Here is a 19,908-nt window from a genome sequence, read left to right as displayed (position 1 = left end):
GAACTTTGTTGTTTTTCCTTTAGCAGAAGTGAAGCAGCCAGAAAGGAATCACGTTGGCAGATGTGGCTGGCTGTGACAGAAGCTGGAGGGCTGCAGCTACGTTTAGGTCACTGGTGTTCTCACACTCAGTTAACAGCCAACAGAAAAGTGTGGCAACTACAGGCTAGGACGGATGTGCTACCAAGGGCAGTCTCCAGGGTGAGCGTCCAGTCATCCATGGCCTGGCCGCTTGGCCTGGGGAAGCTGCTGGCCAAAGGTAAGGAAAATCTAGACTCCATGGCACAGGAGGGAGTGATAAGACTCTTACAGGGCCTTAAGGACCGATTGCAAGACTGTTGGTCTCAGCCACATGAGAGAGATGAGGAATGTAATCCTTTGGAAAGTGTTGCAACAGAGTGGTGCTGCATCGCGGCTGTCAGGCATAGGCCTTTTCTTGTCTCTCTTGTGTCTAGAGCCTCAACTACCATGCTGAGCAGATTCAGGCAGAGCAGATGTGCTTGAATTGTTCCTGATCTTACTGGAGGAACACCCACCTGACAACATCGAAGATGTTGCAGTTCCTTGTAGATACCTTATATCAGGCTTAGAATCTTGGTTTATTGAGATTTCAAGAAGGATTGATGTATTCATTAGTTTCAAAATGATACAGAGTGGAAGAGACTGTCATCGTTCATGTGCTAGTTTATTCCTTAAATGACCACAAGGGGGCTCTACGCAGTAGCTTAGTGGCTAAAGTCCTCACCTTGCACACACCAGGGTCCCATATGGGCAACAGTTGTAATCCCGGCAGCCCCGCTTCCCATCCAGCTCCCTGCTTGTGACCTGGGAAAGCAGTCAAGGACAGCCTAAAGCCTTGGGACTCTGCACCTGTGTGGGAGACACAGAAGAGGCTCTAGGTTCCTGGCTTCAGATCAGCTTAGCTGCGGCCACTGCGGCACTTGGGGGAATTGTCGGATAAAATATATTCCTTTCTGTCTCTCCTCCTCTGTATATCTGATTTTCAATAAATAAATCTTTAAACAAACTAACAAACAAAAGGCCACAAGGACTGTGGAAGGGCCAGCTGAAGTCAGGAACTCCACTGGGTATCTAATAAAGGTGACAGGGCTCCAGCGCATTAGCAGGGAGCTGAGTGGAGGCAGAGTATCTGGAACTCAATCAGGCACGGACTTGGGCATTGCAAGTCTCGCCATGCGGCCAGCCCCAGTGTCGTTTTTATCACAACTAGGCGTTGGATTTGTCCAATATTTCTTCTGCATTTAGTCAGGTGCTCCTGTCAGTTTTGGCTTTTTCTGTATTCATGTGATGACATGTCAGTTGGATGTTAAACCCACCATGCATAGACCTGAAATAAGCTCCACTTGTGCTGATGGTGAATTTCTTTAAACTATTACTGGTTTCAGTTTGCCAATGTTTTGTTGGGAAAATTTTGCCTCTGTGCTCATGGTGATCTTTAGCTTTAGCTTTCACGTTACCTTGTTCTCTGGTTTGGTATCAGCCCGTCAGCTGAGTGCTGAGCGTTGTGGCTCAGAGCACAAAGCTGCTTGTGATGCCAGCATCTCATACAGGTGCCAGTTTAAGTCCTGGCCACTCCACTTCTGCTCTAGCTCCCTGCTAATGCACCACGAAAAACAGATGTTGACCCAGGTCTGAGAGCCCCAGCAGCCACGTGAGGGATCTAGATGAACCTCCTGGCTTTGGATTGACTAGCAGCATGGTTGGGGGGGTCTCAACCAGTAGATAGAATATGTCTTTCCATCTCCCTCTGTTCATAATTCTGCCTTTGTTTCTTTTTATTTTTTTAAAGATTTATTTATTTTTATTGGAAAGGCAGATACACAGAGAGGAGGAGAGACAGAGAGGAAGATCTTCCATCCACTGACTAACTCCCAAGTGACCACAATGGCCAGAGCTGCACCATTTTTTTAAAAAATTAGAATTTGGACCTGGTGGCGTGGCCTAGCGGCTAAAGTCCTCGCCTTGAACGCCCCGGGATCCCATATGAGTGCCGGTTCTAATCCCGGCAGCTCCACTTTCCATCCAGCTCCCTGCTTCTGGCCTGGGAAAGCAGTCGAGGATGGTCCAAAGCTTTGGGACCCTGCACCCGCGTAGGAGACCTGGAAGAGGTTCCAGGTTCCTGGCTTCGGATCGGCGCAGCACCGGCCGTTGCGGCTCACTTGGGGAGTGAATCATCGGACGTAAGATCTTCCTCTGTCTCTCCTCTCTGTATATCTGACTTTGTAATAAAAATAAATAAATCTTTAAAAAAATTAGTATTTTTTATAAAGAAAAGCTGGACCCAGATGTTTATTGTGGCATCATATCAAGCAGGGGAGGATGAAATTATATAAATTATTACTTTTTTGGGCCCAGCACGGTAGCCTAGGGACTATAGTCCTCTCCTTGCACGCGTCAGGATCCCATATGGGCACTAGTTCTAATCCTAATAGCCCTGCTTCCCATCTAGCTCCCTACTGTGGCCTGGGAAAGCAGTTGAGGACTGCTCTGTTTTTTTTTTTTTTAATAAATTTATTTTTATTTTAGATGAGTCTATCTGGATCTCCTGTTTTCTGTTTACTCCATTTTGATAGTTTATCTTTTTTTAAGATTTATTTTTTTTATTGCAAAATCTGATCTACAGAGAGGAGGATAGAAAGGAAGATCTTCCATCCGATGGTTCATTCCCCAAATGACCACAACAGCTAGTGCTGTGCTGATCTGAAGCTGGGAGCCAAGAGATTCTTCTGGGTCTCCCATGCTGGTACAGGGTCCCAAGGCTTTGGGCCGTCCTCGACTGCTTTCCCAGGCAACAAGCAGGGAGCTGGATACGAAGCGGAGCAGCCAGGATTAAAACCGGCACCCATATGGGATCCCAGAACATTCAGAGTGAAGACTTTAGCCACTAGGCCACCACACCAGGACCCAAGATTATTTATATGAAAGACAGAGTCACTCAGAGACATGGAGCTCAGTACCTCTCATCCATTGGTCCACTCCACAAATGACCACAATTGCTGTGGCTGAGCCCAGGATGCAGGAACTCCTCAGGCTGGCAGAGGCCCAAGCACTTGAGCCATCTGTTGGCTCCGTGTATGCAGAGTCAAGAGTGTAAGGAAGGTGGCAGAGGCTCCCCAGCGGACACTGTGGAGAGGCATGGCTTCCAAGTGACACTTGCTGTGCGACAGTGCCCACCCTTCATTTTCACATTCTGAGAATGATTTTATGTAATCACATTTTATGATTTTGTAATTTTTCATGTAAACCTGAAAATGTATTTTCTTGTTTCTAACCGTCTGCAGTTAGAACAGGCTGACAATGTTGTTCAGATCCATCCAGTTATTCTATATATACTGAGAGGGACAGTAAAACTTCCAGCTATAATTGTCTTATTGTCTTCTTACAATTTTGATTCATGCGGGTACTAAGTTTTTATAACTTTATTTTCTTGATATATTGACCCCTTTATCATGAAATACTGTTTTGTCTCTAAATTCCTTGCCTCCTCCTTCCCTTTGTCCGTCCTTTATTTTCGGAAAGACCTGTAGTTATTGTGGTATTTTTCTTTCCTTTTACTTATGCATGTCTTTGAATGTAGAATGCACTTTTTTTTAAAAAAGAAGATTCATTTATTTTTATTGGAAAGTCAGATATGCAAGAGGAGACAGAGGAAGATCTTCCCTCCGTTGATTCACTCCTCAAATGGCCGCAATGGTCAGAGCTGAGTCTATCCGAAGCAAGGAGCCAGAAGTTGCTTTTTTTTTTTTTATGTGTAGGCTTTTCCATTTTTTTTTTTTTTATTTTTTAAGGTTTATTTTTATTGCAAAATCAGATATACAGAGAGGAAGATCTTCCATTTGATGATTCACCCCCAAGTGGCCACAAGGGCCAGAACTGTGCCGATCCAAAGCCAGGAGCTCAGAGCCTCTTCCGGGTCTCCTACGCAGGTGCAGGGTCCCAAGACTTTGGTCAGTCCTCGACTGCTTTCCCAGGCCACAAGCAGGGAGCTGGATGGGAAGTGGGGCCGCCTGGATTACAACCATTTAAATCTGTTGTTTTGTTGTCTTCGCTGTGCATGTGTTTGTAATGCTTTTTATTTTCCCTAGATCCTTTTTTCACTGCTCTAGATTACCTTTGCTCTAATACAGCTCCATTTATTCCCACTCGTTTATATCAGTTTTGTGAAATATGGGTGCCAAGTCATGTCCCATCTGCTCCACTTCTGATCTGGCTGCCTGCTTATGGCCTGGGAAGACAGTGGAGAGTAGCTCACGTCCTTCAGCTCCTGCACGCATACAGGAGACTTGGAAGAAACTCCATCCGTTGCAGCCACCTGGGGAGTAAACTAGTGGGTGCAAGTTCTCTCTGTAAATCTACCTTTCAAATAAAGAGAACCTTAAAAAAGAAAGAAAGAAGTTCTGGATCCTTCCTTGCTCTTCTGAGTGTGTTTGGTAGTGTTTGCACCTACAGTGTGCAGGTCAGCTACAGAATCTTCCTGTTCTGTAGCACGCAGCTGCTCAGGCCTCTCTTCTCAGAACGTCTCTCAGGAGCTGTCCCGTGTCTGCACAGCGCTGTGCTCAGCCTCTGATGTGGACAGAACACCCAAATGCATTGAAGATGGCAGCCAGGGCCTGCAAGTGGACTCCCAGCTGCCTGACCCCAGCAGCCCACGTCGTCCTGACTGCCCCTTTCCTGACCCAGCTTCCTGCTCATGTGCCTGGGAAAGCAGAAGATGCTTCAAGTACCAGGCCCCTACCACCCACCTGGGAGTTGGCCTGACACAGCCCTGGGGATTGCAGGAATGAATCAGCAGATCTCGCTCTCTGTGACAGCTCTGCCCTTCAAATGAATAAAATCAATCCTTAAAAAATATATATATATACATATATATATATATTTATATTTATACACATATACATATTAGGGGTCGGAGTTGTGGCATAGTGTATTAACCTGTCCCCTTAGACGCCAGCATCTAGTATGGGTATCAGTTTAAGTCCCAGCTGTTTCATTTCTGATCTGGCTCCCTGCTAATGCAACTGGGAAAGCTGCAGTGGATGGCCCTGTACACACAGGAGACCCAGATGAAGCTTCAGTCTGCCCCAGCCTAAGCTGGCCCTTCAGGCTGCTCCACCTTTGATTGAGTTTGCAACCTGTGCACCTGGCAAGGAGCTGAAACTGGTCCAAGTACTTGGGTTCCTGCTAAACAGGCAGGAGATGGAGTTGCAGGTTTTTGCTTGACTCAGCCCCATGCGCCATAGGCATCATGGGGCAGGGCGTGGTGGGGAACCAGAGCAGGAAAGACGTCTGTCTCTATAACTCTGCCTTTCAAATAAATAGACACCCCTTTTTTAAAAAGAGAAAAAGGCCTGCCTTCGCTGGGCTCTCTGGTACCCCCATGTGCATGCAGCTTCCCAGCCTGTCAGAGATGTGTGAAGAACACGTCTCCGCCCTCATATGGCTCTCTGCGGAGCCGAGTGAAGCAAGGCAGAGTGACATAGTGAAGGTGGTTTTCAAAGATCCAGTGCTGGTGGTATATATTTTTATTTATTTTAAAAGATTTATTTATTTTTTATTGGAAAGGCGGATACACAGAGAGGATCTTCTGTCCAATGATTGACTCCCCAAGTGACCACAATGGCCGGTGCTGCTCCGATCAGGAGCCAGGAGCTCTTCCGGGTCTCCCACGCGTTTGCAGGGTCCCAAGGCTTTGGGTCGTCCTCGACTGCTTTCCCAGGCCACAAGCAGGGAGCTGGATGAGAAGCAGGGCCGCCAGAATTAGAACCGGTGACCATATGGGATCCCGGCGCATGCAAGGTGAGACCTTAACCACTACGCTATTGTGCCAGGCCCTGGTGGTATATTTTTTATTTTTCAAGTTTTTCCAAAATCATGTTTTTAAAGATTTTTTTTTCTTAAATAAAGGTTTTCCTTCTCTCTGTAAATCTGCCTCTTTTCAGTATAATTTTAAATAATAATAATCTGAGAAGCTCTGGGTGGTTCTTGAAAGTGAAACAGCCTTGAAAAAACACTGGGATTTCATATGGGCACCAGTCGTGTCCGCAGCTGCTCCATTTGCCTTCCAGCTCCCTGCTTGTGGCCTGGGAAAGCAGAGGAGGATGGCCCAAAGCCTTGGGACCCTGCACCCGCGTGGGAGATCCAGAGGAAGTTCCTGGCTCCTGGCTTCAGATCAGCTCAGCTCTGGCTGTGGTCACTTGGGGAGTGAACCAGCAGGTGGAAGATTCGTCTGTCTCTCCTTCTCTCTGTAAATCTGCCTTTCCAATAAAAATAAACAAACAAACATACAGCTTGACAACACCAAGAACAAGAACTGTGCATAAATACAGGTTTTATTGGTCAGTTTGGGTGAGTGCCCCACTGACCTAACCCAGCTTCATGTTCCACACACCTCAGCCCCTGAAGGCCTGAGGGCTCACACGGCTACCGGGACCGGGACCAACGTCCTAGGAATAAATCCAGGATGGAAAAAGTATCGTCTAGGGCTGGAGATTTCAGTGATTCTGGATTGAAGGGAGAAAAATGCAAATCAGACAAACTGGTAAGTTAAATGGAAGAGATGAGGAAAATAAAGGATATTCAAGACCACCCAAGAGTTGCCCTTGGGCAGACAGTGAAATGACCCACACTCTTAGCTCACCACTCCTCGGGTTGCTGTCTGCTTCCTGCCGAGTCACGGTGGTCTCCTTCCGGCCCTCACTGTCCACCACAGTCCGGCGTTCCTCCACTGCCTGCAGGGAGAGTGCCCACCCCACTCCTATATCACTACAGGTGAGCCAGTGCTTTCCTGAGGCAGTTCCCTCTTTGCAGTGCATTCTCTAGCCAGTTTCCTTGTATCCCCATTTCTCCCACTCACCCCATCTGGCTTAGTGATCTTGGTCACGGAGATACTCTTGAAGTAGGATTTGGGCTGAGGCTGTAGGACTGGGCCAAGGCCCTCCTGCGAAACCTGGGAGTCAAGATCTGGAAAGGGGGCCAATGCAATGGCTCAGTTGGCTAATCCTGTCTGCAGTGCCGGGATTCCCTATGGGCATTAGTTCATATCCCAGTTGCTCCACTTCCCATCCAGCTCTCTTGCTTGTGGCATAGGAAAGCAGTTGAGGACAGCCCAAAGCCTTGGGACCCTGCACCCCCTGTGGGAGATCTGGAAGAAACTCCTGGCTCCTGGTTTCAAATTAGCTCTGGTCCTTGTGACCATCTGGGGAGTAAACCAGAAGGAAGACCTTTCTCTCTGCCTCTCCTCTCTGAGCATTTGCTTTTCCAGCATTAAAAAAAAAAAAAAGGGGGGGGGTCTGCAAGTCATTGAGATTAAGAACCAGGAAGAGTTGGGGCAGGTGCAAGGCCAGGAAGGGAGGCAGCAGGGGGATCCCGAGGGCAGGTGGTAAAATGTCCCACTCACCCTTGTCCTCTCTGGCTCGAGGATGGGGAGTCACAGGCCAAATGTCATCAAACTGCAGAGGAAGCCACAATGTAGGAAAAGACACCTCAGCCACCTTCCCCTCAAGTTGAAAGGCCACAAACCCTCCACCTCCTGCTGCATCCTAAAACCTCCTTCAGCAGGAGGAAGAATCATTTTGTTGAGGACAGCTTTATTTACCTATCCATTCCCTCACAGCTGCTTCTCTCAAAACACCTTCCCAGGACAGCAAATGGCTAAACCACTGAGTTTTTTTTTTTTTTAAAGAAACAGAATGCCCATTTTGCCATCACCCTCCCCACCAGACCATCCTACGAGAAATCCCAAGAGCTAGTTAAGTGAAAGGCCCAAGGCTCCAGCACGAAGGTGTAAGGGTCCTACCAGCATGAGGATCTCACAGGCTCTCAACTCAGGACCAGATGGGGTGGGGACTCACCCTGCGGAGAGGCTGCTGGGAGCCCCAATCTGGTGCTGGTTTGGCAGATTCAGTTCCTGTGTCGCTCTCCACGGCCCCCCCAAAGATCCTGGGCTGGTGGCTGTCGGGATACTTGAGCATGGAGTCTCGAAGGGTCTGCCCTTGCCGGGGCCTCCCAGCAGGTGCCTCTGACTCAAGGCCTGGAAGGTCTGCACAAGGGGTGTCAGGCAGGTGGCTGGCAGGAAGGGGGGACAGGTTTTGGGGTCCTTCAAGCTATCTGAAATCTTTCTGTCTTCTCACACTCCCCACTGGCTTCCTGTAGGCGCCCTTCCTCCCACCGACCCCCTCCTGGAAACCACAGGCTGCCCCTCAGGGAAATCCCACACACCAGGAGGGCGGGCAGGCAGGGTCCAGGCCCCCATCTCGCTGAAGATGCTGTTGAAATCCCGCACCAGGTCATCAAAGCCGAAGTTATCATGGAACCGCATCTCTCCTCCAGGACCGAAGCTGAAGCCGAAGCCGAATTCCTCCGGGGGAGGGGAACCGTGAAACCAGGGGCTCCTGTGGCCCCAGGCGGCTCCTTCCTCTTCCTCCTCATCCTCATCTTCATCTCGAGTCATCCCTCCGAAGAAGGGATCTCTGTGGCTGAAGGTGGAGGCAGATTGGCCGCCCAATTTCAACACTATCAAGCCATGAAATCTACTCAGGATTGCCCCGGGCAGGGCGGGAGCAGCCTGGGAGGCTGCGGGCCGGCGAGGACTGCAGGAGTAGCTATCAAATCAAAATCTCCTAACAGCTGACAGTTCCGGCTTCTGCTTTCCCATTTCGTTGTCAGGCGGCCCTGACCGGGCGACTCCCCCACTGTCTGTCCAGCATCCTCCAGCCCCCCACTCTTCCCGGGACCCCCATTGTCTTCCCTGCCTGGGTCCCTGTTGCATCACCCGGCCCGGAGAGACTTGGGCAGCTGTTTCTCCGCCTCGAGAACTGTCCCGGGATGAGCGCTCAGTGCTGCGTCCTTCTGCCGCCGCAGTAGTTGGGAGTGTGGGGAAAGGTGGATTTCCCCACGCCACCCCCGCTTCAAACAGGGGGATAAGATGAAGCTCAGCCCCCTCCCCGCCACCAAAAGAGCCTCCCCCGTGCCCGACCCGGACCTACTCTCACCTCCGAGGTCCAGAAAAGCCGAAAAAGCCCCGGAAAAGATCAAACAAGCTCATCCCCGTGTTGGGACTCGACCTCCGAACCCCCTGCCCCAGTAGCCCGGGATGGGGCCCGCGCGACCGTATGGGACGAAAAACGAACGCGGCTCCCGTCCACCCTGCCGGAAAGCAAGCCCGCGACCCGAGCCCTGTCGCGAAAGGCCGTAGCCGGAAGTGGGCGGGGCGGCTCCCCGGCCCGGTGCGCGCGCCGCATTCCAGGGGACCGCCCACCGCCGATTTTACTAAGCTTCTTGAAGCACGGACTTGTCCAGAGTTGCACCCACATAGGGGCAGGTGAACTTCCGGTCGGTCCAGCTATAGGGGCTCCCGTGTAAAGGACCGGTCCAGCTCGGCCTCGCGCTGCCCTCCCTCCCGCCCCGTTTGCCCGCCCCCACCGGGGACGCTGCCCCTGCCCGTCCCGGGTCTGTATTCCTCTCCCTTCTCTGCCAGAGGTGGTTCTGGGTCCGGGTGGGTGAAGACATCCCCTCCCGGGCGAGATGCTAGGGCATTAAGGTCAGAGCAGCTCTGAAAGGGCCAAGATACCATTTTATTCCACTGCCTTCGGGGCCTGCTAGAGGCCCGGTGGGTACAGTAACACTTAGTCACCGAGCTGGTCGTCGACGAGACTGAGGACATCCTAGACGGAGCAAGAACGGGCAGAGGCTGAAGGTCGAGGTTTTCTTTTTATATATACAAGACACATTAATCCATTAAATTTGAGGACACAGTACAAAAAAAAAAAAAAAAAAAAAAAAAAACAACCAACCAAAAAAAAATACACTTCAACTAATTTCATCTGACAGTGCTGCTCATATTCATGACGCCATTTTTGTTGCTGATGTTTTGTTTTCCTAATAATAAAGGAGGAGACTCAGGGCTGTTGGGCTGATATATATTTGGGGGCTCCCTCCCCACTTCACCCATACACCACCAGGGTGAACAGGAGGAACGCAGGAAGGGCAGGGCCCACAGCAAAGTTTCATAATCATGAATGCAAGGGGGGAGGAGGAGGAGGAGGAAAGGAAGAAACAAAACAAAGAAAATACAAATCCTATAATACACACAGCAGGGTGGGGAGGGGCAGACATGAAGCTGAGGCGGAGGGTGGGCCGCTGGGGGTGGGGGGCAGCAGAACCCCCCTCCTCTCTTGGATGCTGTTTCCATAGTTTCCAGGCTGAGAAGCCCTCTCAGAAGATGGGACCAGGAGGGTCGGGGCCTCAATTGGCCCCCCAGCTGTAGCTGTTGTAGGCAGACTTGTTGGTCTGGGGCTTCTGCGGGATGGAGCTGGTCTGGCTACGTTGCCCGCTGCCCGTCTGCAGAGAACGAGAGCGTGAGCATCTAGTTAGTGGGCAGATTTGTAACATCTTCCCGCAGAGATGTGCTAACTTGCTCCCCCATTCCCCTGACGCACCAAACTACAATCAAGTTCATTTCTTAACCACAGAAAATTGGGTCTGCCTAGCTGCTGGAGCACAAGAAAGCCAGTTTCTGCCCTTTAAACGGGGAAAAGATGAAATGGCAGCGAGATAATCTTTGGTATAAGATAGTCCCCTGTACTCATTTTTAATTCTACCTTCTCCCATGGCCCCAGCACCCCACCCTCCCTTGTTCTGAAAAAAGCAGCTACAGCTACTGTGCAAAGGAACTGACCACTAAGTGATTTCAATTTCACGAGCCCTCAGAAGTGCCTCAATTTGGAAAGCCGGCTCTGACAGCAATGCAGCTCTGCTTTTGGGCCCCCAGGCACTTAGGATGGAGCTCTTGAGGTCCCTGCACCACCCTAGATTCCCCTCATGCTTACCCCCAAACCCCACCTGTAAGCCCATTTCCAGAAAAGTAGGAGGCCTCAGGCTCCAGGTGCTGACCCAAGCATCTTTTCCATTCTGGAAACCTAGTGTTTTTTTTTTTTTTTAATCAGAGTTGGGGAAGGGCAGACAGACACAGAGGGTGCTTAGGGGTGGGGGAGAGAAGGCAGGGAGGCCAGAGAGCTCAGTGAGGTGTTTTGTGTGTGTGTGTATCCCGATTTGTGACCGCACAGTTTTTTCTCTGCCAGTCCCTGAGGCTGTGGAGGTGCAATGGGGACTCAAAAGAGTGGGACCGAGCATATCATCATTCAGTTTCATTACCTGCTCCTCCTGCTGGCGCTGGCAACAGAGAATCATCTGCAAATATGGTAGCTGAGGCAGAACCGGGATATATGGAAAATAAAGGGACAAACTTTGACAATAGAACTCCACCATTACAAGGGAAAGCTATTATGCTGGGGAAGGGGGAAGGCTGGGAGAGGAAGGGGGGAGGTGCGACCCAGGTCTGATGGGATGAGGAAAACTGTGCCATGGGAGGAGGGAAAAGGTACCAAAGGGTTTCAATCTGGCTCCTTCTCTGATTTTTCCTTTGTTATGTGCAGTTGTGTTTGTATGTGCTGTGTGCCCATGGCTGGCGCTGGGGAGGGGCTGGGGGAAGGTGGTGGTGAGGAAGGGTAAGAAAAGGAAAGGGGAGGCAGCTTTAGGGGATAGGAAGGAAGAGGAAGGGAAAGGAGAGGGGGGAAGGGCTATTACCTGGCCATCCTGCTGCAGGTGATGGTGAAGGATCTGGGAGTGTGGCTGCTGATGGGGGGTCAGAATGTGCATAAAGGGGGCAGGTGGGTAGGCAGCAGCTGTGGCCGGATTGATGGGCCCCCCACTTCCTAGGGCTGAAGGCAAGTTGAAGGAGGCAGCAGGAGTACCGGAATGAAAACCTTGTTTCTCAAACGACTGCTATCCAGGACAGGGAGAGAGAGTCACGGATCAGACACCTGGCAAGGTCAGAGCCCACCTCCCCTCTCCACCCCCGGTAGCCTGGTGTCACACAGGGGTCACAGCTGCAGACCAGGGAGTCGTAATGATCACATGAGAGGATGAATGTGAAGGTATTTTTCTAAATCTAAATGTCATATATGTACATCACAAGATTTTCAGCATATTCTTGGCTAAATTGCCCTGTGGAGCTGGGCAGAAGTTACAACTCCTTGGTTCTTTCCAAAGGAACAAACACACTTGAGTGTTGCAGGCTTTGGCTGTATGAAGCATTCCCCAAACCCGTTAACACTTTACATGCTGAATTATTTATGCTGATAAATGATCAAAGCAACAACACAACCTAGGGATGATTCGAATTCCCTGGTTTCATTACTGTGCTGTACTCTTTTCCACTGCCACTCTGTTAGATTTATCCACAAAGAATCAAAGAAACTAGTCTTCATGAATTTCCATACTCTTTTCTTAGAAACTTAGGAAAAAGGTTGGGAATGGGCAAGGGGGCCACAGTAATTGCACACTAAACCCTGATACCTCACAATTTTTTTTTTTTAAAGATTTTATTATTGTTGGAAAGCCGGATATACAGAGAGGAGGAGAGACAGAGAGGAAGATCTTCCATCCGATGATTCACTCCCCAAGTGAGCCGCAACGGGCCGGTGCGCACCGATCCGATGCCGGGAACCAGGAGCCTCTTCCAGGTCTAACAGGCGGGTGCAGGGTCCCAAAGCCTTGGGCCGTCCTCAACTGCTTTCCCAGGCCACAAGCAGGGAGCTGGATGGGAAGTGGAGCTGCCGGGATTAGAACCGGCGCCCATATGGGATCCCGGTGCGTGCAAGGGGAGGACTTTAGCCGCTAGGCCATGCTGCTGGGACCGATACCTCACAATTTGCCACATCGCATCTGCCTTCTTGGTTTCTTTTCAAGGGGGCTAGCTTAAGACTTCTAGAAAAGGACTGGCACAATAGCCTAACGGCTAAAGTCCTCACCTTGCATGTGCTGGGATCCCATATGGGTGCCGGTCCTAATCCTGGCTGCTCCACTTCCCATCCATTCCCTGTTTGTGGCCTGGGAAAGCAGTCAAGGACAGCCCAAAGCCTTAGGACCCTGCACTGGTGTGGGAGACCAGGATGATGTTCTGGGCTCCTGCCTTCAGATCGGCGCAGATCTGGCTGTTACAACCGCTTGGGGAGTGAATCAGAGGATGGAAGATCTTCCTTTCTGTCTCTCCTCCTCTCTGTGTATACGACTTTGCAATAAAAATACATAAAAATCTTTAAAAATACTTCTAGAGAAGACCACTGATTTAGAGGCTGGATGGGGGCAGGCATTTGGCCTAGCAGTTAAAAAACAACTGGGATGCCCAAATTCCATGAGGGTGCCTGGGTTCAGTTCCCAGCTCTGCCCCCAGCTTCCTGCTTATGGGAATACTAGGAAGGTGGCAGTGACGTCTCAGGGAGGTGGGGCTCCTGCCACTCATGGGGGAGACCTGCAGGGTGTTCCAGTTCCTGGCTTGAACTGTCAACTGTGAATAGGAGCTCACTCACACTGTCTCTCGAACAAAATTTTTAAAATTGAATAAATAAAAGGCCACTGGAGGTGTGTGTGCGTGTATTTCGTTGTTCAAAGAAAAGGTAGAGTAGGTTTCCTAACACATTCCCTGGCATGATTCTTTCCCACTGCATTTCCATCACCGCATTCTGCCTCCTTTAATCCATCTCTCTTTCCATTTCTGTCCGGAGCCAGGCACCTACCTGGGTTTTGGAGTACACAGAACCCGAGATATCTGGCACGCCCGTGTTACTGGAGGTGACTGATACACCTGGGGGAGGAGGAAACAGACAGGAGGATTAGCTCAGCTAGCTGCCTGGCCCCTGGTGCTGAAGATGAGCCTGCAGCCTTTCTAGCTATCATTCTGCAAAGGAATTTTTGGTCTGTCTGTCCCTCTTCAGGTCAGTCCTGAGAAACTAACTAGTTCATGACACAAGAGCTCCCTAAGGCCTCTTTGGCTCTTTCCAGGTGTGTGTGGAATCTGTGTGTCAAAACTGGGGTATGTTATTTGGGGACGGGCAGAGGGAGGTAACAAGAAGACATAATCACACCTCATTAGCAGTTTCCCAAAACACTTCTGTGTCAAAGTCCAACAGTAATTTAATGTTTTTTTATTCTTGGCGCTTCTAGGCCCTACACGTGACTTAAAGGACCAACAAAGACCAATTTCCATTTACATAATTTAAACCTAAACCAGGGAGCTGGGGATGAGGGAGGGTGGGACTGAAAGACCAGGGTGGCCATCTCCTTCCTTTAGGTCGGGGAAACGCCAACATCAACGGCGACTCTCAGCTTAGAACCTGGCTGACCCACATTCCAACTGCCATGTTTCCTGATGAAAAAACTCCATCCTGCCTTGGCAACCTCACCAGAACCAGACCAATACACCAGCTCATTTTACACTTCTCAAACCGAAGGGCATCAACTGCACTCAAAGATCAGAGAAGTGATTGAACTAGAAACTTCAAGCATGATTTTTAAAAAGATGTTTTATTCTCACAAAGATGAAAGAAAACTAGGAAATTTCTGTATTTTTGCGCTTGAATCCCATGTTTATTATTTTAGAAGCAATGTACTTGAGTGACTCAACTATGAACTTAAAAAAAATATCCTCTGCTCACCCACAATTTAACAATCCCCCTTGAAACTCCATAACCCAAATTCTCACAATGTGGAGAACAAATACAGCCTTCAGGAGCTCAGCCCGGCTCCAACTGTCCACTTTAGAATTATCCCTATAGAAGCAGAATCTGAAAAAAACTCCCACATCTTAAGTCCAGATTGTTCCAGGGAGGGGTGGACACAAACTAGGAAAAAAGAACAGAAACCAAGCAAGAAAAACAATTCTTCAGAGAGATGATCCACTTTACACAAAAGGCACTGGAGTGTAACAAGGGAATACAAGAGCCTCGGGGGGATTACGGGTATATTTCTTCCCTCTTTCACACCCTAAGAGCCCACCTGGCAAATCACTGGGCAACAGGCATCACATTTAAGAACAGTCCAGTTATGGAAAACCTAAGCTTATAAGCAGGTTTGGGTAGGACTTAGAATGAAGGTAGTATAAACAGAGCATTTTAAAGACATAACCCTAAAAGACAGTGATTAATCTTTACTGCAAAGGCTCAAACAGCTTGCTTGGTCAACCTCAGCGAAAGGAGGCCAAGTTGCCTACTGAGATTGGGAGGATGACAAAGCGAATTCTCAGGCTGAAGGGGTAGGGAGGAATTGAGTGTTGATGTGCTCCTATCTGGTCTCACTTGCAGACACTGATCTAGCTGGGGGTGGAGATGGAGGTGCTTCTAGCCCAGAGGCCTTGACTACGATGTGGAGTTGAAGGGACTAGAAATGCAGGAAACAAAGATGCTTTATGTTAACCACAACAGACAGTGTAGATGTTAAGAATAATGGCTTTCCAACCTCTGCCCAACTCTTTGAGTGATGCTCAGAGCTCTCTGGCTTTCCTTCCCACATCAACACTTTACCTATCCCTTACTCACCTCAAAGTAATAAACCAACACAATGTAGATGGTGGGGAAAAACAAGAAACCTTCTCTCCTAGCATGGCAACTCCAGAGGGCTGGGAACAAATACAAGGAAAACGGAAGTTGCTGTTTCCAATGAACCAAGGGGAACACTGTGGCTATCCAAGTGAACTCTATCGGTCAGGGGACACTAATTGACCTGGTGGGTGTTACGATTTCTACAATCAAGGAAATGTCTGCTCAAACTTTTCCCCACACACCCTTAACTGTACCCATAAACAAAAAAGGACTAATAATTGAGCCTCTAGAACCTCTGAGGGGACTGAGAACAAGCTCCAGACTAGCAGCTTTCACAAAGCTGGAGTTATCAGGCTAGCTGATGACTGGTCATATCTCAGTCAGCCACTTGGCCTTGGGGAACCAGATCTGGGATTTACGACCTGCAAGATCCTTCCCTAATATCAGCTCTGGATACCATCTCTTCTGCCTTTCACCATGACATGACACTAATCTTCATTGTCTTTTTCCCTCTGTCAGAAGCTCTAAATGGAATAGTGGGGAATCAGGAATTTTCTATAAGTAGCTTTCTTTGCCAGCCAATCAACAGGCTGGAAACTGAGGCTATTTTTCCTCCCACTCCATACTGAAAATGTAACAGCCTTTGGTTATACTGGGGTTTGATTGGAAACAAAACACCAAACCACCACCCTCCACCCTTCATCCATAGCACAAAATTGGTTCCTAGTGTCCAGAAAGTCATGCACGGAAAGAACGCCAGAGTTAGCTAAAGAAATACCACAGTTTATTGAAGACTACAAATATTTTTGTTACAAGTTGAAACTACATGCCTTCCAGAAATCAAAAGCAACAGCAGTGTGTGTATTGATGTTTCGGAGGTGCTGCACCGCTCGAGCTTGAAATGGGTAAGACAGGGTCAGACACATGGGGGAGAGGGAAATAGGGAAGGGGCAAGTTCAAAAGCCCAGAAGGCATCCACCAACTCCTCTCCCCCAGCCACGCAGGCTATGGCCTCAGATCAGCAGGCTCTCCTCAGTGGTCTGGTTTCTGAAACAAGACTTCAGTGCAAATTTATACACACACACAAAACACAGCCCCCAGCCTTGGGCCAAATTAGCTCTCAGCCGTCCAGAAATGCTTGTAAGGGGGTGGATATTTTCTTCCTAAAAGGAATCAAATACATAAAAATAAATGAATTTAGAGGTTGATGAGGAATAAAATGACAACAGCCCTCTGTGAGATTGTGAAACTGAGGGTGGTGGTGGTGGGGAGGTTTCTGAAGTCTTAAGGGAAGTAAGAAGCTAGAATTTCCAGAATCAGCTATTCTGCCTTACATAGCACAGTTTAAAGCTTCACCCAGCTTTTTGTTCCCAGATCTACTTGTCTTCTGTGCTCAGCTTAGCTAGCTTCCCAATTATTGAGATGTCTAGGCAGTATTTCCACCTGCAATTCCCAACGGTGAAGATCACAGATACTACCCCAGCCAATCATCATAACTACAACTAAGCTGACAGCTTAGAAGGACAACCCACAGCATGAACCCCAAGCAACTACAGCAATCTCCTCCCTACATTCATCTACAAGTAGATTAAAAAAAAGTGCAGAACTGTTCTACTCAAAGACTTCTCACTCCTGTCCTCTCAAAGTGGAGCAGATGTGAGATATCAAAGCAAGAGAAAGGCTAGCTTTTAGGTCAGTACTCATCCAGAAGGTTCCTATGGTTCCTGTGCTGTCATCAAATATGCAAACAGACATTGTGGAAAAGACCAGCCATACAAATGAATGTACCTAAAGATCTGACCCGCCCAGTGCAATCCTCCTCTACTGAGTAGCCATGACTACTCCTTTCTCTTGTCTTAGATTTCCTAGGCAGGGACTAACAGGGGAGCCACATAAGGAAAGTAGCACTACAAAGAGATTTAAGCCAAACCTATCAGTCTATGAGGTGGGAGCCACTGATCATGTCTCTTTACTTTATCAGTGTTATAATATACATATTTTTAACATTCCCTCCACTGGTGTCTCAGCAAAATCTTGGGGTCCCTTGTTTCCATTTCCACCAAAGATTAGTTCAGCAACACACCCCGATGCCCAGCAAATGCCCTGAGGGTTCCCATATGAATGGGTGGTAGACACATGTCCTTGGATCAGTCTCCTGTGGTGGTGCTGTTCCCATAGATATCTAAGTCAGCTGAGCAAAACACCCTCACCAAAGCCATTTGCTCAAACAGGTTTTCCTCCCTGAAACTGAGCCAGTAATAACCCACAAATACCACTGAGTCAAGACCAAGATGAACTTACCAGTGTTGTATCCATGAGACCCATATCCACTCGGCTGTTGGAAAGGGGTGGCCGATGCATTCACATTGACATTCACACCATGCTGCTTGGAAGAGGTAGGAGCCACCTAAACAGTAAAAAGGCCAGAGCTCCAGTAAAATGGCAGCAAGATACCATCTGCCCTTCCAGTCCTACCCCAGGGCACGGAGATATAGACAGTGTCTATTCTGATACTCAAAGGCTACAGTTTACAGGATCCTCATCAATATTTCTAATATCTACCAATGAAGTCATAAAATGGTCATGGAGGAACAGGGGCAGTGATATAGCAGGGAATGAATGACAGTCAAAGCTGTATGGCACCACACTCCCCTCAAGCTAATTCTATCGGTTTCAGCCCTACTTCCCCTCCCAGGCCATAGGTGAAAATGATTCCTCTTCAACCATTAGTAAAGTCATTAAGGACAGCTGGAAGCACTCAGGGTTAGAATCCTTCAGCACAAGCAGACAAAGGCTGGGTACTCACAGGGAACACAGCAGGCCCATACTGGAAGGTGCTGGGGAGGCCCGGGACCCCTGTGTAGTATGGCAGGCTGGTGTAACTGTAGCCAGGAGGCAGCGCCGGGTTCAGGAATGTCTGCTGCGTGCTGTGGTGAGTCTGCGTCTGGTTCTGTTGGGGCTGGGCCAGGGTTGTGGCCGGGGCGGGGGAGGAAGCATCCCCACGGCCGAACTTTGTGAGGTCACCTGTGATGGGAGAAGCTACATGTACCTGCCTCTTGGATCAATACCAGTGTAGAATTACCCCTCCTGGTTTCACATGATTCTAGGAGATCCCATTCCATGATTTAATTCCTTGAATTACATTTCTATGCTGCTCTTACTTAGCAATGCACAGGACACTTCACACAGTGACAACCAAGCAATAATGCTGCATAAATGTGCAATACTATGATGAGGAAAGGCTCCGAGAATATAGCTTCTGCACGCCTTCTCTACCCACTCATGTTCACTTTCATCTCCTTCCTTCACCCCTCCTCTTGGTTCTTTCTCAGCAAACACCTTATGCTAGACTTGAAGGACAATGATAAATCAGGGAAAATGATAAGTTAATGAGGACAATAAGTCAGGGAAAAAAAAGAAAACAAAAAAAGGCCCAAGGCATAGCAAGGCAATGAGATTGCAGCTGTGAGTGGAGTACAGAGGCAGAGATGAGCATAAAAGGCCAGTTGAACCACTGTACTTCCTCGAAAAAGTAGGAAGAGTTAAGAAAATCAAGTTAAGATATCTTGCCTATCACACGGAGATGAGATAAAGTGGGATGAAAAGTTAGAGGATAACTGCCTCCAACCAAACTTTACAGCAGGATTCTGAACCCAACAACCCTAATCCATGACCTCCATTCTAAACTTCTGTCACTGCTAGGACAATGATAAACTGGGCCCTTCTTTCTACTAATGAGGTTCCTGCCACCAATCCCAAAACATGTTCCCTCGATTCAGGCCCCATGAAAGTCCTACCAGAATAAGGGTTGCTGGCCAGGCTACCATCCCTCCCAGTCAATGGAGTGGTGGGTGTAGGAAATGGGATGCTGTAGTAATCCTAGAAAAGCAAAACAAAACAGGAAAGGTTCAATGACATTCATCCTCCAGCGTGAGAATCAGAGGATGAAGGAGAGGATCATGTCGGAGTATGGCAATTTATCCAGCTACTGATCCAGCTGGTTAGAGCTGGCATGAACTCCAAATTTACTCTTGCATACATTGTCCCCCTTGCCTGGCTACGTGCACAGTCAGACAAGGTCTACTGGTATGCCAGCTGGAGAAGACACCAGGATTAACATTTTCACTCCTCTATGTAACGTTGTATTTTCTCACTGAAACAAACTTTTCCCACTGAAACAAAATAAAACTGATCTTTATTTCTATAGCTGAAAATACTTAAAACTCACAGAACACCCTGAGACCTCCAGAATAATCAACTATAACAGTTTAAAATGTTTACTTCAAAGATGTTACAACTCTAATTACAAAAATTCCTGTTAGAAATATTTCCGTGTGGGAGACCCGGAAGAGGTTCCAGGTTCCCGGCTTCGGATCGGCGCGCATCCCCCGTTGCGGCTCACTTGGGGAGTGAATCATCGGACGGAAGATCTTCCTCTCTGTCTCTCCTCCTCTGTGTATATCTGGCTGTAATAAAATAAATAAATCTAAAAAAAAAAAAAAAAAAAAAAAATTTC

At 48.5% G+C, this 19,908-nt stretch overlaps 2 protein-coding genes and 1 non-coding gene across 41 annotated transcripts in view; all 3 read right to left on the bottom strand.

Annotated features, from left to right (window-relative positions):
• Positions 1–6,326: 6,326 nt before the first annotated feature.
• On the bottom strand, positions 6,327–9,200 carry HAX1 (HCLS1 associated protein X-1). The gene is made up of 7 exons (XM_012928154.3): positions 9,009–9,200; positions 8,236–8,492; positions 7,869–8,056; positions 7,415–7,466; positions 6,872–6,978; positions 6,656–6,746; positions 6,327–6,518 (listed from the first exon to the last, which is right to left on the bottom strand). Exons 1-7 carry the CDS (start codon positions 9,059–9,061, stop codon positions 6,439–6,441), a joined length of 828 nt encoding a protein of 275 aa, XP_012783608.1. The 5' UTR covers positions 9,062–9,200; the 3' UTR covers positions 6,327–6,438.
• A 369-nt stretch (positions 9,201–9,569) lies between these two features.
• UBAP2L (ubiquitin associated protein 2 like) overlaps positions 9,570–19,908 on the bottom strand; it is a 51,719-nt gene continuing 41,380 nt past the window's right edge. For 9 of the 39 annotated variants that reach the window (XM_058660308.1, XM_058660321.1, XM_058660307.1 and 6 more), the window contains 7 exons: positions 19,190–19,271; positions 18,199–18,416; positions 17,694–17,799; positions 13,593–13,660; positions 11,602–11,799; positions 11,170–11,220; positions 9,920–10,356 (listed from right to left, as the gene is read on the bottom strand). In XM_058660308.1, coding sequence (XP_058516291.1) covers positions 10,261–10,356; positions 11,170–11,220; positions 11,602–11,799; positions 13,593–13,660; positions 17,694–17,799; positions 18,199–18,416; positions 19,190–19,271 — 819 coding nt within the window. In that variant the 3' untranslated portion in view covers positions 9,920–10,260. Of the gene's footprint in view, positions 9,681–9,919; positions 10,357–11,169; positions 11,221–11,601; positions 11,800–13,592; positions 13,661–16,154; positions 16,556–17,693; positions 17,800–18,198; positions 18,417–19,189; positions 19,272–19,908 lie in introns of those variants that run through there. The other 30 variants (XM_058660346.1, XM_058660345.1, XM_058660342.1 and 27 more) reach the window with 8 other exon arrangements.
• On the bottom strand, positions 19,350–19,486 carry LOC118758755 (small nucleolar RNA SNORA58). Its single transcript, XR_004995837.2, has one exon. It is a non-coding gene; the product is annotated as a small nucleolar RNA SNORA58 (small nucleolar RNA).

This window comes from Ochotona princeps, chromosome 2, assembly GCF_030435755.1.
Source record: "Ochotona princeps isolate mOchPri1 chromosome 2, mOchPri1.hap1, whole genome shotgun sequence".
NCBI lineage: Eukaryota > Metazoa > Chordata > Mammalia > Lagomorpha > Ochotonidae > Ochotona > Ochotona princeps.
The sequence above is the reverse complement of the archived record's forward strand: the minus strand, read 5'-3'. Positions and strand labels throughout refer to the sequence as shown.

Coding starts and splice junctions, on each gene's coding strand:
- HAX1 (XM_012928154.3), bottom strand. CDS start 9,061: ATGAGCTTGTTTGATCTTTTCCGGGGCTTTTTCGGCTTTTCTGGACCT. Junction 7,467..7,868: donor CCCAGCAGCCTCTCCGCAGG/GTGAGTCCCCAC, acceptor CTTCCTCTGCAG/TTTGATGACATTTGGCCTGT. Junction 6,979..7,414: donor TCGAGCCAGAGAGGACAAGG/GTGAGTGGGACA, acceptor CCCCCTTTCCAG/ATCTTGACTCCCAGGTTTCG.